The sequence below is a fragment of the Elephas maximus genome, chromosome 5 (genome assembly GCF_024166365.1).
Source record: "Elephas maximus indicus isolate mEleMax1 chromosome 5, mEleMax1 primary haplotype, whole genome shotgun sequence".
NCBI lineage: Eukaryota > Metazoa > Chordata > Mammalia > Proboscidea > Elephantidae > Elephas > Elephas maximus.
This window is the reverse complement of record NC_064823.1, coordinates 2,327,889-2,342,931: the sequence shown is the minus strand read 5'-3', so window position 1 is coordinate 2,342,931 and position 15,043 is coordinate 2,327,889. Positions and strand designations below refer to the sequence as shown.

At 37.5% G+C, this 15,043-nt stretch overlaps 1 protein-coding gene across 6 annotated transcripts in view; it reads left to right on the top strand.

Moving 5' to 3' along the window:
- ELMOD2 (ELMO domain containing 2) overlaps positions 1 to 15,043 on the top strand; it is a 49,736-nt gene that overhangs the window by 13,938 nt on the left and 20,755 nt on the right. For all 6 annotated transcript variants that reach the window (XR_007517580.1, XR_007517581.1, XR_007517582.1 and 3 more), the window contains exon 6: positions 12,688 to 12,821. Coding sequence is in view for 2 of the 6 variants with exons in the window: in XM_049885239.1 (XP_049741196.1) it covers positions 12,688 to 12,821 (134 nt within the window). In the remaining 4 variants the exon portion in view is untranslated. The remainder of the gene's footprint in view (positions 1 to 12,687; positions 12,822 to 15,043) is intronic.

Genomic DNA, 15,043 nt, shown 5'->3' with positions numbered 1-15,043 from the left:
GTACAGCTGAGCAAAGGCTAATGGAACTGTGGGACACCACTAAGTGAGCTGTCATATGCCTCATGGGATTCCCAGAAGCAGCAAGAGAAAGGAACAGAATGAATATTTGAAGAACTAGAGGCAGAAACCTTTCCAAATTTGGCAAAAGACAAATCCAAGAAGCTCAACAAACTCCAGATAGGATAAACCAAAAGAGATCCACACTGAGACACATCATAACAAATACTCAAAAAACCAAAGATAGAAAATCCTGAAAGCAGTAAGAGAGAATGGAGGTGTCACATACAAGTAATCCTCAGTAAAGTTAAGTGCTAATTTTTCCTCAAAAAACTTGAGAGCAAGAAGGCAGTGGAATGATATATTTAAAGTGCTGAAAAAAAAGAACTGTCAATGAAGATTTCTATATCTGGCAAAACTGTCTTTAAGAATGAGGACAAAATTAAGAGATACCCAGATAAACAGAAGCTGAGGGAGTTCATCATGACTAGACCTGCATTACAAGAAATGCTAAAGGAGCCCTTCAGATAGAACTGAAAGGACAGGAGATGATAACTTGATGTGTGAAGAAAAGAAAGATTTCCAATAAAGGAAATCAGATGGGCAGATATAAGGGCCCATGGTATTAGGGTCTTAGAATATTTTTACATTTTAACTTTGGTAATTATTTCCTAAATGATTCTAAAAGACAAATATGTAAAATATAAATTTCAGTTACTGGGCACATAATGTATAAAGATTAGTTTATGATAACAACTGCATAAAGGTTGGGAGGAGCAGTATAGGAACAGAGTTTTTGTGTGTTTCTGAAGTTAAATTGGTATCAGTTTAAATCAGGTTCTGAATTTAAGATGTCAAATGTAATCCTCAGAGTAACCACACACACATACACACACAAGATCCAAAAGATATACTCAAAAGAAAATGAGAAGGAAATCAAAGTGGCTCACTACCGAAAAATTGAGCTAAACAAAAGTGACGGCAGTATTGGAGGAGTTGAAGGACAAAGAAGGTATAAGGCACAAAAACAAATAGCAAAGGGACAAAAGCAAGTCCTTATTTATTGGTAATTACCTTAAATATATAAATGGATTAAACTTTCCATTCGGAAGGCAGAGAGTGGCAGATGGATTAAAAAAAAAAAAAAACTCTCCATATACTTTCTATAAGAGACACATCTTAGAGTCAAAGAGACAAATAGGTTGAAAGTGCAAGAATTGGGGGAAAAAAAAAGTTCCATGCAAATAGTGATTAAAAGAGAGCTGGGGTGACTGTTTTGATTTCAAACAAAATAGCCTTTGGTCAAAAATCTATTATAAGAGACAAGTAAGGGCATTATATAATGATAAAAGGGTCAGTTTATCAAGAAGATATAACAGTTGTAAATGCACTTAACGCCAGAGCCCCAAATACTGACAGAATTCAAGTGAGAAATAGACAGTTCTATACCACTTTCAATAATGGACAGGGCATCTAGAAAGAAGATGAGTAAGGAAATAGAGGATCTGAACACCAGAATACCTACACCAGCTATATGGACATGTGTAGAGCACTCTACCTGGCATACAGTACCCATTGATTCTTCTGCAGTGCACATAGTTCATTTTCCAGGATAGATCGCGATGCAAGTTTCAATTAAAAAAAAAAAAAAGGTGGAAATCATACAAAGTATCTTTTGTGACCACAATGGAATGAAACTAGAAATTAACAAAAGGACAACTGGAAGGAACCCAAATATGTGGAAATTAAACAATACGCTATTAAACAATACGTCACTGAAGAAATAAGAGAAATGAAGTAAAAGTCAAATGAAAATGAAAGCACAACATGCCAAAACTTATGAGATGCAGCAGAGGCCATGCTCAGCGGGAAATGTATAGCAATAAACACCTACATTAAATAAAGAAAGATTTCAAATAAATAACCTAACTTTAAAATCTCATTGATTAACGGTATGGTTGCATAACTGATTAATGTAATTGCTGTCAATAAGTTATATACCTGTAAAAATTTGGATTGGCAAAAGCTGTGTGGTAGATGTATTTACAACAATGACAAAAACAAAAAGAGTAGCTGCTGAGACTGCTTGTGTACAACCAACACCTCATGGGATTTAGTTGCTTGGTTTGAAGGTTTAAGGTTATGATTCCATGAGGTGTCCCAGTTTATTGGCCTAATGGTGTGATTAGTGCTTCTGTTCTACCTCCTAGTTCGTTGTGTAGTGCCTGAGGTCTTAAAAGTTTGCAGGCAGCCATTCAGGGTTCAACAATTAGTCTCTGTTCACCTGGAACAACAATGGAAGAAGGAGAGTATGCCCCCTTTGCCATGAGACCAGAACTGGATGGTGCCCGGCTACCATACTGAACATTTCGATTCAAAAATTCCATAGAAGAATCCTGATCAAGAGGGGGAAAATATAGAACAGAATTTCAAATTCTCATGAAATCCAGTCTTTCTGGAGCCATGGAGGCTAGATGAACCCTCTGAACCCTTTGCTCTGAGATGTCTTTTGTACCTCAAACAAAAAATACTCCCTGAAGTCTTCTTAAAACCAAACAGTAGTTTAGCATAATTAGTAAAGAATGTCTGCCTTGAGGAAACTGGTGGCATAGTGGTTAAGTGCTACGGCTGCTAACCAAGAGGTCAGCAGTTCAAACCCGCCAGGTGCTCCTTGGAAACTCTATGGGGCAGTTCTATTCTGTCCTATAGGGTCGCTATGAGTCGGAATCAACTCAACGGCAGTGGGTTTGTTCTGGTTTTTTGTTTTTGGTCTGCCTTGAGCATTGAACTCTTTTAAAATCTATCTATTTGGGATCAAATTGACAACAGCAACTCAAAAGATTAGATAGGAAACTCAGGGGGAAAGGAACAACTTGGAAAAGGAAGATGAAACTGATTGGGCAAATTAATGTAATCAATATCACTGAATTGTACATGTAGAAATTGTTGAATTGGTATATGTTCTGTGTATATTCTCAATAGCAGCAACAAAAATAAAATATATTTAAAAATACCTAACTACAATTAGGTTTTAGAAAAAGAAAAGTAAACTATGTCCAGAGCTTCCAGAAGTAAGGAAGTAATAAGAACAGAGATAAACGAAATAGAGAACAGGAAAACAACACAGAATCAACAAAATCAGAATTTGAGTTTTTTTTTTTTTTTTTAAAGATTAAGAAAATCAATAAACCTTTTCCTGGAGTGACCAGGAGAAAAAAGATGCAAATACCTAAAATCAGAAAGTAAAGTGGGGATATTACAACCGAGCCTACAGAAATAGTGTAAGAGAATACTATAAATAATTGTATGCCCAAAATTAGGTAACTTAGATGAAATGGACAAATTCCTAGAAACATATAAACTACCTAAATTGACTCAAGAAGAAATAGAAAATCTTAAAAGACCCAAAACAAATGAAGAAATTCAATCAGTAGTCAAAAACCTCCCAACCAAAAAGAAATCCTAGACTATATGATAGCATTGGGGAATTCTACCAAACGTTTATAGAAGAAGTGACCTCAATCTTTAAGTTCTTCCAAAAAAAAAATAGAAGAGAAGGGAACACTTCCTGACTCATTGTATTAGGCCAGCATTGCCATGATACTATAGTCAGGCAAAGACACCAGAAGAAAAGAAAACTACAGATCAGTATCCCTTATGAATGTAGATGCAGAAATCCTCAACAAAATAGTAGCAAACTGAATCCAATATATTAAATAGATTATACCTCATGGTCCAGTGGCATTTATTCTAAGGATGCAAAGGTATTTAAACATCAGAAAATCAGTGTAATACATCACATTAAAAGAACAAAGGAAAAGAATCACATAATCAACTCAATTGACATAGAAAAGAAATTTGACAAAATCCAGCACCCTTCGTTGATAGAAACACTCAACAAACTAGGAATACAGAGGAAATTACTCAACATGATAAAGGGCATTTATGAAAAACCCATAGTTAACTTCATAGTCCATGGAAAAAGACTGAGATATTTCCCCTTTAATATTAGGAACAAGACACAGATGCCTGCTCTCACTGCTGCTGTTCAATATCATACTGGAAGTCCTAGCCAGATCATTTGGGCAAGAAAAAGAAATTAAAGGTATCCAAATCAAGAAGGAAGAAGTAAAGCTATCTTATTTGCAGGTGACATCTCCTATAGGTAGGAAATCCCAAAGAATCTACAGGAAAGCTACTAGAGCTAATAAATTCAGCCAAGAGGCAGGGCACAAGGTCAACACACAAAAATTGGTTGGGTTTCTATACACCAGCAATAGGCAATCTGAAAAGCAAATTAAGAGAACAACTCCATTTACAGGAGCATCAAAAAGAATAAAGTACCCAGAAATAAATTTAACCGTAGAGGTGAAAGACTTGAAAGACTGAAAACTATAAAAAACATTGCTGAAAGAAATCAAAGATCTAAAGATGATTTGTTCATGGATTGGAAGACTTAGCATTGTTAAGATGGTAATACTACCCAAAGCAATCTGTAGGTTCAGTACAACCCCATCAATGTGCCAACAGCCTTCTTTGGAGAAATGGAAAAGCCAGTCATCAGATTTACATGGAATTGTAAGAGGCCTCAAATAGCCAGAGCAGCCTTGATAAAAGAACCAAGCAGGAGGACTCACACTTCCTAATTTCGAAATGTCCTATAAAGATTCAGTAATCAAAACAATCTGATACTAGTATAATAATGGACATATAGACTGGTAGAATAAAATTGAAAGTCCAGAAATAAACCCATATATCATCTATGGTCAATTGATTTTTGACAAGAGTACTAAGTCCATACAATGGGAAAATAATACTCCCTTCAGTAAATGATACTGGGATAACTGGATCTCCACATGCAAAAGAATGAAGCTGGACCCATATCTCATACCCAGAATTAACTCAAAATGGATCAGCAACCTGAATGTAAGAGCTGTTAGGTGCAATCAGGTTGGTTCCCACTGATAGCGACTCTGTACAACAGAATAAAATACTGCCTGGGCCTGCACCATCCTGACAATCATTACGCTTGAGCCCATGGTTGCAGCCAGTGTGTCAGTCCATCTCATTGAGGGTTATGATCTTTTTCACTGACCCTCTCTACTCTACCAAGCATGATGTCTTTCTCCAGGGACCGGTCTCTCCTGACAACATATCCAAAGTACCTGAGATGGAGTCTCCTCATCCTTGCTTCTAATGAGCATTCTGGCTGTACTTCTTCCAAGACAGATTTGTGCGTTCTTCTGGCAGTCCATTCAATATGCTTTGCCAGCACCATTAATCCAAAGGCGTGAATTCTTCTTCGGTCTTCCTTATTTATTGTCCAGCTTTCGTATGCATATGAGGTGATTGAAAACACCATGGCTTAGGTCAGGTGCACCTTAGTCCTCAAAGTCAGATCTTTCCTTTTCAACACTTTAAAGAGGTCTTTTGCAGCAGATTTGACCAGTGCAATACATCCTTTGATTTCTTAACTGCTGCTTCTGGGGTTGTTGATTATGAATTGAAGTAAAATTAAATCCTTGACAGCTTCAATATTTTGTTTGTTTATCATGATCATGAAACATGTCTGTTTATCATGAAGATCAGAAATACTGTAGTCTTTGATCTTCATCAGTAAGTGCTTCAAGTCCTTTTCCATTTCAGTAAGCAAGGTTGTGTCATCTGTATTCACAGGTTATTAATGAGTCTTCCTCCAATCCTGATGCCACGTTCTTCTTCATGTAGCCCAGCTTCTCAGATTATTTGCTCAGTATACAGAGTAAATAAGTATGGTGAAAGGATACAACCCTGATGCACACCTTTCCTGACTTTGATCAACACAGTATCCCATTGTTCTGTTTGAATGACCGGCTCCTGGTCTATGTACAGCTTCTGCATGAGCACAATTAAGTGTTCTGGAATCCCCGTTCTTCGCAGTGTTACCCATAATTTGTTATGATCTGCGCGGTCGAATGCATAGTCAGTAAAACACAGGTAAACATTTTTCTGGTATTCTCTAGTATTCAGCCAAGATTCACCTGACATCAGTAATGATATCCCTCGTTCCATGTCCTCTTCTAAATCTGGCTTGGACTTCTGACAGGTGCCTGTCAGTGTACTGCTGCAACTGCTTTTGAATGATCTTCGTCAAAATTTTACTTGTGTGTGGTATTAATGATATTTTTTATAATTTCCACATTGTGTTGGAATACCTTTCTTTGGAATGGGTACAAGTATGGTTCTCTTCCAGTTGGTTGGCCAGGAAACCGTCTTCCAAATTTCTTGACATAGACAAGTGAGCACCTCCAGTGCTGTATCCGTTGGTTGAAACATCTCAATTGGTATCCCATTAATTCCTGAGACTTTTTTTTTTTGCCAGTGCCTTCACTGCAGCTTGGACTTCTTCCTTCATTATCATCAGTTCTTGATCATGTGCTGCCTTCTGATATGGCTGAATGTCAACCAGATCTTTTTGGTATAGTGACTCTGTGTATTCCTTCTATCTTTTGATGCTTCCTGCATCGTTAAGTATTTTCCCCCTTGAAGCCTTCAGTATTGCAGCTTGAGGCTTGAATTTTTTCTTCAGTTCTTTCAGCTTGAGAAATGCCATGTGTATTCTTCCCTTTTGGTTTTCTAACTCTAGGCTTTGTACGTTTCATTATAATACTTTGTCTTCTCGAGTTGCCCTTTGAAACCTTCAGTTCAGCTTTTCATTTTTTCCATTTGCTTTAAGTAGTCAATGTTCAAGAGCAAGTTTTAGAGTCCCTTCTGACATCCATTTTGATCTTTCTTTCTTGTCTTTTTAATGACCTTTGGTTTTTCTCATGTGTAATGTCATTCCACAACTCATCTGGTTCTTCAGTCATTAGTGTTCAGTGCTTCAGATCTATTCTTGAGATGGTCTCTAAATTCAGGTGGTATATACCAAGGTCGTATTTGGCTCTCGTGGACTTGCTGTAATTTTCTTCAGCTTCAGCTTCTACTTGCATATGAGCAATTGATGGTCTCTTCCCCTGGCCTTGTTCTGATGACTTTCTCCATCATCTCTTTCCACAGATGTAGTTGATTTGATTCCTGCACATTGCATCTGGTGAGGCCTATGTGTATAGTTGCCTCTTATTTGTTGAAAAAAGGTATTTGCAACAAAGACGTTTTTGGTCTTAACAAAATTCTGTCATGCAATCTCTGGTGTCATTTCTGTCAACAAGGCCATGTTTTCCAACCACCAATATAGGGTCGCTATGAATCAGAATCGACTCAACGGCACTGGGTTTGGTTTGGTTTTTAATTCTTCTTTGTTTTCAACTTTTGCATTTCAATCACCTATAATTATCAGTGCACCTTGATTGCATGTTTGATCACTCTCAGACTGCAGAAGTTAGTAAAAGTCTTCAACTTCATCTTTGGCCTTAGTGGTTGGTGTGTAAATTTGAATAATAGTCATAGTAACTGGTCTTCCTTGTAGGCGTAGGGATATTATCCTATCACTGACAGTGTTGTACTTCAGGATGGATCTTGAAATGATCTTTTTGGCAATGAGTACGCCATTCATCTTCATGTTGTCATTCTGGCATAGTAGACCACAGGATTGTCTGATTCATAATGGCCGATCCTCATCCATTTCAGCTCAGTAATGCCTAGGATATTGATCTTTATGGGGTCCATTTCATTTTTGATGACTTTTAATTTTCCTAGAGTTATACTAAGATTTATACTAGACTCATGGTTTTTTTTTTTTTTTTTCATAGTAGATTCATACTAAGACAGACCAGGAAGAAGGACCTGGTGGTCTACTTCTAAAAAAATTGGCCAGTGAAAACCTTATGAATAGCAGTGGAACATTCTCTGATATAGTGCCAGAAGATGAGCCCCTCAGGTTGGAAAGCACTAAAAATATGACTGGGGTAGGGCTGTCTCCTCAAAGTAGAGTCAGCCTTCATGATGTGGATGGAGTGAAGCTTTTGGGACCTTCATTTGCTGATGTGACACGACTCAAAATGAGAAGAAACGGTTGCAGACATCCATAGTAACGAGAAAGTGCAGTGTACGAAGGATGAATCTAAGAAAATTGGAAATGTAAGAACTAAAACTGTAAACCTCTTAGAACAAAACATAGGGGTAATGCTTTGGGAACCTAGTTTTCAACAATGGATTCTTAGATAAGACACCAAAGAGCAAAGAATAAAAGACAAAATAGATAAATGGAACTTTGCCAAAATTAAAAACTTTTGTGTTAAAGGACTTTATCAACAAAATGAGGAGACAACGTACAGAATGTGAAAAATATTTAGGAATTATATATCTGATAAGGGTTTAATATCCAGAATATAAGAAACTTTTATAACTCAACAATAAAAAGTTAAACAACCCAATCACTACTAGGCAAAGGGCTTGATTAGGCATTTCACCAAAGAAGATGTATAACAGTCTAGTAAGTATATTGTCTTAGGCTGGGTTCTCTAAACAAGCAAAACCAGTGAAGCACATATACAGAGAGAGATTTTTCTCAAGGAAATGTCTCACATGATTGTGGAGGCTGGCACGTACCAAGTAAGTCCATGGGTCAGATGTGAGGCTGAAGGCTTCTCTGACTCATGTACCTGGAGGGGTTGACAAACCTAAGATCAGCATCCAGATGACAGGCTGCTGGCCCAAGTCCCAAGAACCAGAGCTCAGATGATGACAGGCTGGATACAAGATCCAGAGCAAGCCAGCTTTGATAGAATGTCCACATATATATTGGATACAGGTGACAGCCCCGAGGAAACTCCCCTTATAGCTGATTGGCTGATCATATCAGATCATGGTAGATGACTACATCATTACATAGCTGCCATATTGCATTGTTACGTAACTGCTAAACTACATTATTACATAACTGCCAAACCACTGAGAGTCATGGCCCAGCCAAGATGACACACAGCCTTAACCGTCACACACATGAAAAGATGTTCAGTGTCATTACTAATTAGAGAAAGGCAAATCAAAACCACAGCAAGATACCACTTCACCCTCTACTAGGATGCATGTTATCAGAAAAACAGACAACAAGCATTAGCAAGGATATGGGGAAATTGGAGCCCTCACTCACTACTGGTGGGATGATGAAATGGTAGGGCTGCTCAGGAAAACAGTTTAGTGCTTTCTCAAAAAGTTAAACACAGAATTACCATATGACTCAGCAAATCTGCTACCTATATACCCAAAAGACTTGAAAGCAGGGACTCAAACAGATACTTGTACACCAGTGTTCATTGTAGCATTATTTACAATAGCCATAAAGTAGAAATAACTGAGGCATCTATCAACAGATGAATAGATTTTTTTTAAAATGTGGTATATACATAGAATGGAATATTATTCAGCTACAAAGAGAAATGAAGTTCTGATACATGATAACACATGGATGAACCTTGAAAAGATGCTGAGTAAAATAAAGTCAAACACAAAAGGATAAATATTGTATGATCCCACTTATATGAAGTATCTAGAATAGGAAAATAAAGACCAAAGCTTATTGGTGGTCATCAGAAGTGGAGAGAGATGGAAGAGGGGAGGTATGGGTTAAGAGCATTGAGTTTAAGGATGATGCAAACATTTGGGAGCAAATGGCGATGGTTGCTCTACATGTTGAATGTGATTAATGTCACTGAATTGTACACGTAAAAATGGTTGAAATGGCAAATGTTTTCTTATGCACAGTTTACCAAGATAAAATTGTTCTAGCTTTTTTTTTTGCTGTTTTTTTTTTCTTTTAATTGTACTTTAGATGACGGTTTGCAGAACAAACTAGCTTCTCATTAGATAATTAGTACACATATTGTTTTGTGACACTGGTTACCAGCCCCACGGCATGTCAACACTCTCCCTTCTAAACCTCAGGTTCCCTATTACCAGCTTTCCTGTCCGTTCCTGCCTTCTAGTCCTTGCCCCTGAGCTGGTGTGTCCCTTTAGTCTCGTTTTGTTTTATGGGCCTGTCTAATCTTTGGCTGAAGGGTGAACCTCAGGAGTGACTTCATTAGTGAGCTAAAAGGGTATATGGGGGCCATGCTCTCCTGGTTTTTCCTGTCTCTGTCAGGCCAGTAGAATTTTGTTCTACATTTTTCTCCAGCTCTGCCTGGGACCCTCTATTGTGATCCCTGTCAAAGCAGTCAGTGGTGGTAGCCGGGCACCATCTGGTTGTGCTGGACTCAGTCTGGCAAAGGCTGTGGTAGTTGTGGTCCATTAGTCCTAAGGACTTATCATGCCCGTGTGTCTTTGGTTTTCTTCATTCTCCCTTGTTCCCAACGGGGTGAGACCAGTAGAGTATCTTAGATGGCCACTCACAAGCTTTTAAGACTCCAGACGCTAGTCACCAAAGTAGAATGTAGAACATTTTCTTTATACACTCTGTTATGCCAGTTGAGCTAGATGTTCCAGGAGACCATGGTCCCCACAGCCATCAGCCCAATAATTTGGTCCCTCAGGGAGTTTGGATATATCTACGGAGCTTCCATGACCTTGCCTTGGACAGGTTACCACAATAAAATCTTACAAATTAAAGAAAAGAACACCAACAAAACTTTCTTTTTTTTTGCAGAAGTATAAAATATACACTTAATTATAAAATTACAATTAAAACTTGATTTTATAAAATCAGGATAATGAAAATACATACCTCAAAGGGCTGTTGCGTGAAGAAGGTTTTTATAAAGTGTTAAAATAGTGCCTAGCACTCATTGAGGATTAACTGCTGTTGGTAGCCTCATGTTCATCATTATTCCCTTAATTTCAAACCCTTTCTACACAAATACCTGCCTTTCTGAAGGTGTAAGATACACGTAGTCCTGCCATCCTCCTCAACGGAAATTTTTCCCTGGTGATTCCTTATGAAACTCACTTCCCAGAGGTGGAGAGGGGCTTGTAGCAGTGATCTCATCGAGCCACTACATATCACTCAACTTATTCTGTGGGCAGAGAGCCACGTAGATCTGTATTGCCCGAAGTGTAGTACAAGGGCCACCTTCACCAGAGTTAAACCCAAAACCAAACCAAATGCTGTCGAGTGGATTCCAACTCAGTGACATTTCAGTTAGTGCTTAACCACTCTGCCACCAGAGCTCCTTATGAGTCACTCGAGTGAACCAGTGTTTAATATTTAGATTCCACAGTTCCACCTTTGTCCTATGAAATCAGAATCTCCAGGGGTGGAACCCAGAAATCTGATAGTTACACATACTAAATTTTGAGGACCACTGGTTTTACTGCAAGGAGCCCTGGTGGTGCAGTGGCTAAGCGCTGAGCTGCTGACTGAAAGATTGTCAGTTTGAACCCACAAGCCTGCTCTGCAGGAGGAAGACATGGCAGTCGACTTCTGTAAAGATTATAGCCTTGGAAACGCTGTGGGACAGTTCCGCTCTGTCCTATAGGGTCAGTATGAGTCAGAATCGACTCGATGGCATGGGGGGTCTTACTGCACCTCTCATCATATCATCAAGGCCTTATCATTGGCATAATCAAACCCTTTGCAGAACTCTTGGAAAGACACTAATGTGAGTAAATTGCATGTGTTGGTAATAAAAGTAGTGACCAGATGAAACCCAATCTAATGATTGGATTTAGTTTCAGATAGAGAGTCTTGACCCTGTTTCAAAGCAGGTCATAGGTCTTAACGTTTAATTTTAGATAACAGGATACTTCTTTCATTAAACGAGTGGCTGTTGATTCCGACTCATGGTGATTATTTCATGTGTGTTAGAGCAGAACTGTGCACCATCGGGTTTTTAATGGCTGATTTTTCAAAGTAGATTGCCAGGCCTTTCTTCTGAGGTGCCTGGGGGAGGGATCAAACCTTCAGGCTTTCGCTTAGTAGCCAATTGCATTAACTATTTGCACCACCCAGGGACTTCTACTTCTTTCATTAAGAGTCCTTTACTCAACAATGCCTGAAATAGTAGTGAAATGGAAAAAAATGCAAATACCCCCGTTTTGCAAATTTTCACAAACTTTCTTGTCAACTTTTATGAGTCTGTTTTGCTTGATGACTTGTGTTGAATTTGGAAAATGATTTTTTTTTACTTTATTTTGCATCATTAGCTTGTTGGTATTTAATATTTGATAACTATTGTTTTTAAATCCTCAGTCTTAAGAAATATATTTAGCTAAAACCAAGTTGTAATTTTTTTCTTTAAAAACTATAAAAATCTGTAAGTTATTAATCATATAGGTTGGAATAGTATCAGTATCATTTCCTTCAGGATCCCCTCCCTAACTTAGGCATGTTTTCCTTCTTTACCCACCATTATAATAAAAATGAAAAACCAAACCAGTAGCCATCGAGTAGATTCTGACTTAATTATACAGCGTCTGAGGCAAGGGCCAAGTACATAATACTGTATTGTTCTCAAGCTAGCAGTTTACCCCTTTTGGCGTATATGTATTAATTAGAAATAAAGATATTGTTTCGGATATCTGTGTATTATTTGTTACTGTTTCATAACTACTGTTCTTTATATTGATCTTTTTTACTTAGAATAAGTATGCTACACTTTTTAGGATAATTGAAAAGCTCTCTAAATATAGTCTTTTGAACCTATGATTTGTCCCCACATGTTGTTTAATTTAATTGAAAGCATTCCACTTACTAGTTGTATAAGCTACGGGAAGGAAAATGTCTTGGTAAATTAAGAACATCACTATTATTTGTAATGTGGAAGCATGTTTGTGCAGCTCTGGAATCTTTTAATGCCCAAGAACAAGTTGAAGGCTAGAATCTCCAAGCAGTGGGCCGACATTGGTTTCCAGGGTGATGATCCCAAAACAGACTTCAGAGGCATGGGCATACTTGGATTAATCCATCTTGTGTAAGTGAAAATAAACCTTCTTTTCCTTTCTAAATGAAATTACATGTACTCTTTAATCTGGTTAAATGGTAATAGTAATTAATGTAGTTTTTTCATACTGTCTCTGAATTTCAGTAGCTACAGTACTAAAAGTACTAATGAAGATACTGGAAATGCACTTCATATGTGTGTGTGATTTCTTTGCTTACCAATACTTTTCCTTTCTGTTCCTGACCTCTCTTCTGATGACTCCCAAAGAAGTATACATACTTTTTCTTACTGTTTCTATCCTTTTGCCTCGTCTCTCTTGGTTCTTCGATTTCATTTTGGGGAATATAACCAGATAAGATGGTAATAAAATCTCTTCTCACGTAACTATTTGCCATCTGTGACACCTGATCTGAATCCCTGACTTTTCAGAGACTGTGAACTTTGCTTTTTCCTCTCTAATACCTATGTGTGACCACATATTTAGAATCCCAAAATATGTAACTCAAATCAGAACTGATAGCCAAGACTAGAAAATAAACTGAAAGATTAATTTGCTCCTATAGTTATGAAAATGAACAGATTCTAGTGTTTGGATCTGTCTCTGAATTGTAATTTGCAGACTATAAAAGTATCTAGAATTTGAAAATTTGATTATTAACAGTGGATAATTCTTAGTGCGAAAAAATTAGTCTTTAAATTGAGCTGAATTAGGTTAATAGAGAAAATATTTAGGTCCATATGAATAAGGCTATTTTGGGAGAAAAAGACAGTAGGGTAGGGTTTCAATATGTAAGTTTTTTTCCAATTATAAAACTATTTAATTTTCTGTAATACCTAAATTTTATGAGTATGGAAACCCCAAAAAAAACCCAGTGTTCTCGAGTCGATTCCGACTCATAGCGACCCTGTAGGACAGAATAGAGCTGCCCTGTAGAGTTTCCAAGGAGCACCTGACAGATTTGAACTGCCAAGCCTTGGGTTAGCAGCTGTAGCACTTCACCACTACGCCACCCGGGTTTCCATGAGTATGAGAGTTCCCCATAATTCCACCTTCCAGAGATAAAGTTTTACAAATAGTAATTACAAAAAATGATACTGTCAGTTTTCTACTTTGATAAACAGAAACTTGCATTTGGAATTTAAGTAGTATAAATTCAGTTTGTTTCTATCTGAACAAATAACAAAAAAATTTTTTAATTAATGGATGTTTTCTTTTGTTCTTAGCCTTTAAAGGTCGTATTTCTTGTCATTTTTAAACTAACTTTATATCAGCGCCATGGTTTAGCTGGTTAAAGCACCCGCCTAGTAAACAGGCAGTCCTGGGTTTGAATCCCAGAGGCGCCTGGGCCAATCAAAAGCAGTGTATTATTGGAGCCCTGGTGGCATAGTGGTTAAGAGCTTGGCTGCTAACCAGAAGGTCGGCAGTTCAAATCCACCAGCCACTCAGCAACAACCTTCTGTCAAGAAGCATTGCTGTTTGAGCTGACACACCTTTGATTGGACCCGTGCTAATTCTGTTGTTTACTTTCTTAACTTTCACTGAGTAACCTTGCTTGCTCTTGGCTCTTTGCCTCAGAAATCAAGATTTCTCAGTATCTGCCAGAAGAGAATTCAATTTAGCTTAAACTCTAACTAATTTAATAGAATCTGACTCTAGACTCTGGTAGGGGATTCCGATAGTCCTTTAAATGACTTGTAGATATTTTCACCTATTTAGAGCTGGTATCAAAAAATGACTTAAGATTCAAATACATTAGGAATTATTTGATTGACAGCGATATACAGGTAGTCCCAGACTTAGGACAGGGTTCCGTTCGATGAACGTCAGTTCTGACATAAGTCAAATACCTCGTTTTTTTTTTTCGTTATTATTGCCTTTTATTATCAGTATCTATAAATCTGATCTTTTTTTGTTTGGAGGTTGGAACATTACGTATAAACTTACAGATGTGATGATATTAGCAAATTACGTGCTGCAACATTGTATGTAGTACATATTACTAATGGTAAGAGGTATTAAAAAAAATGCAGACAGTCATTAGTGTGGTTTGTCGTCATTTGAATACGCTGTAAGTCAGGGACTACCTGTACTAGAAATGGTGGAAACATAGGATTAGCTCTGATTTCTCCATAGTGGTATTTGTTGTCCTGTGTATGGAACTGTGACACTTTAGGATCAAATAAAAATATAGTCTAAGAATGGGGCAAGCTGTAAAATGAAAATGTTTAGTATAATTAATGTATAATAAAAA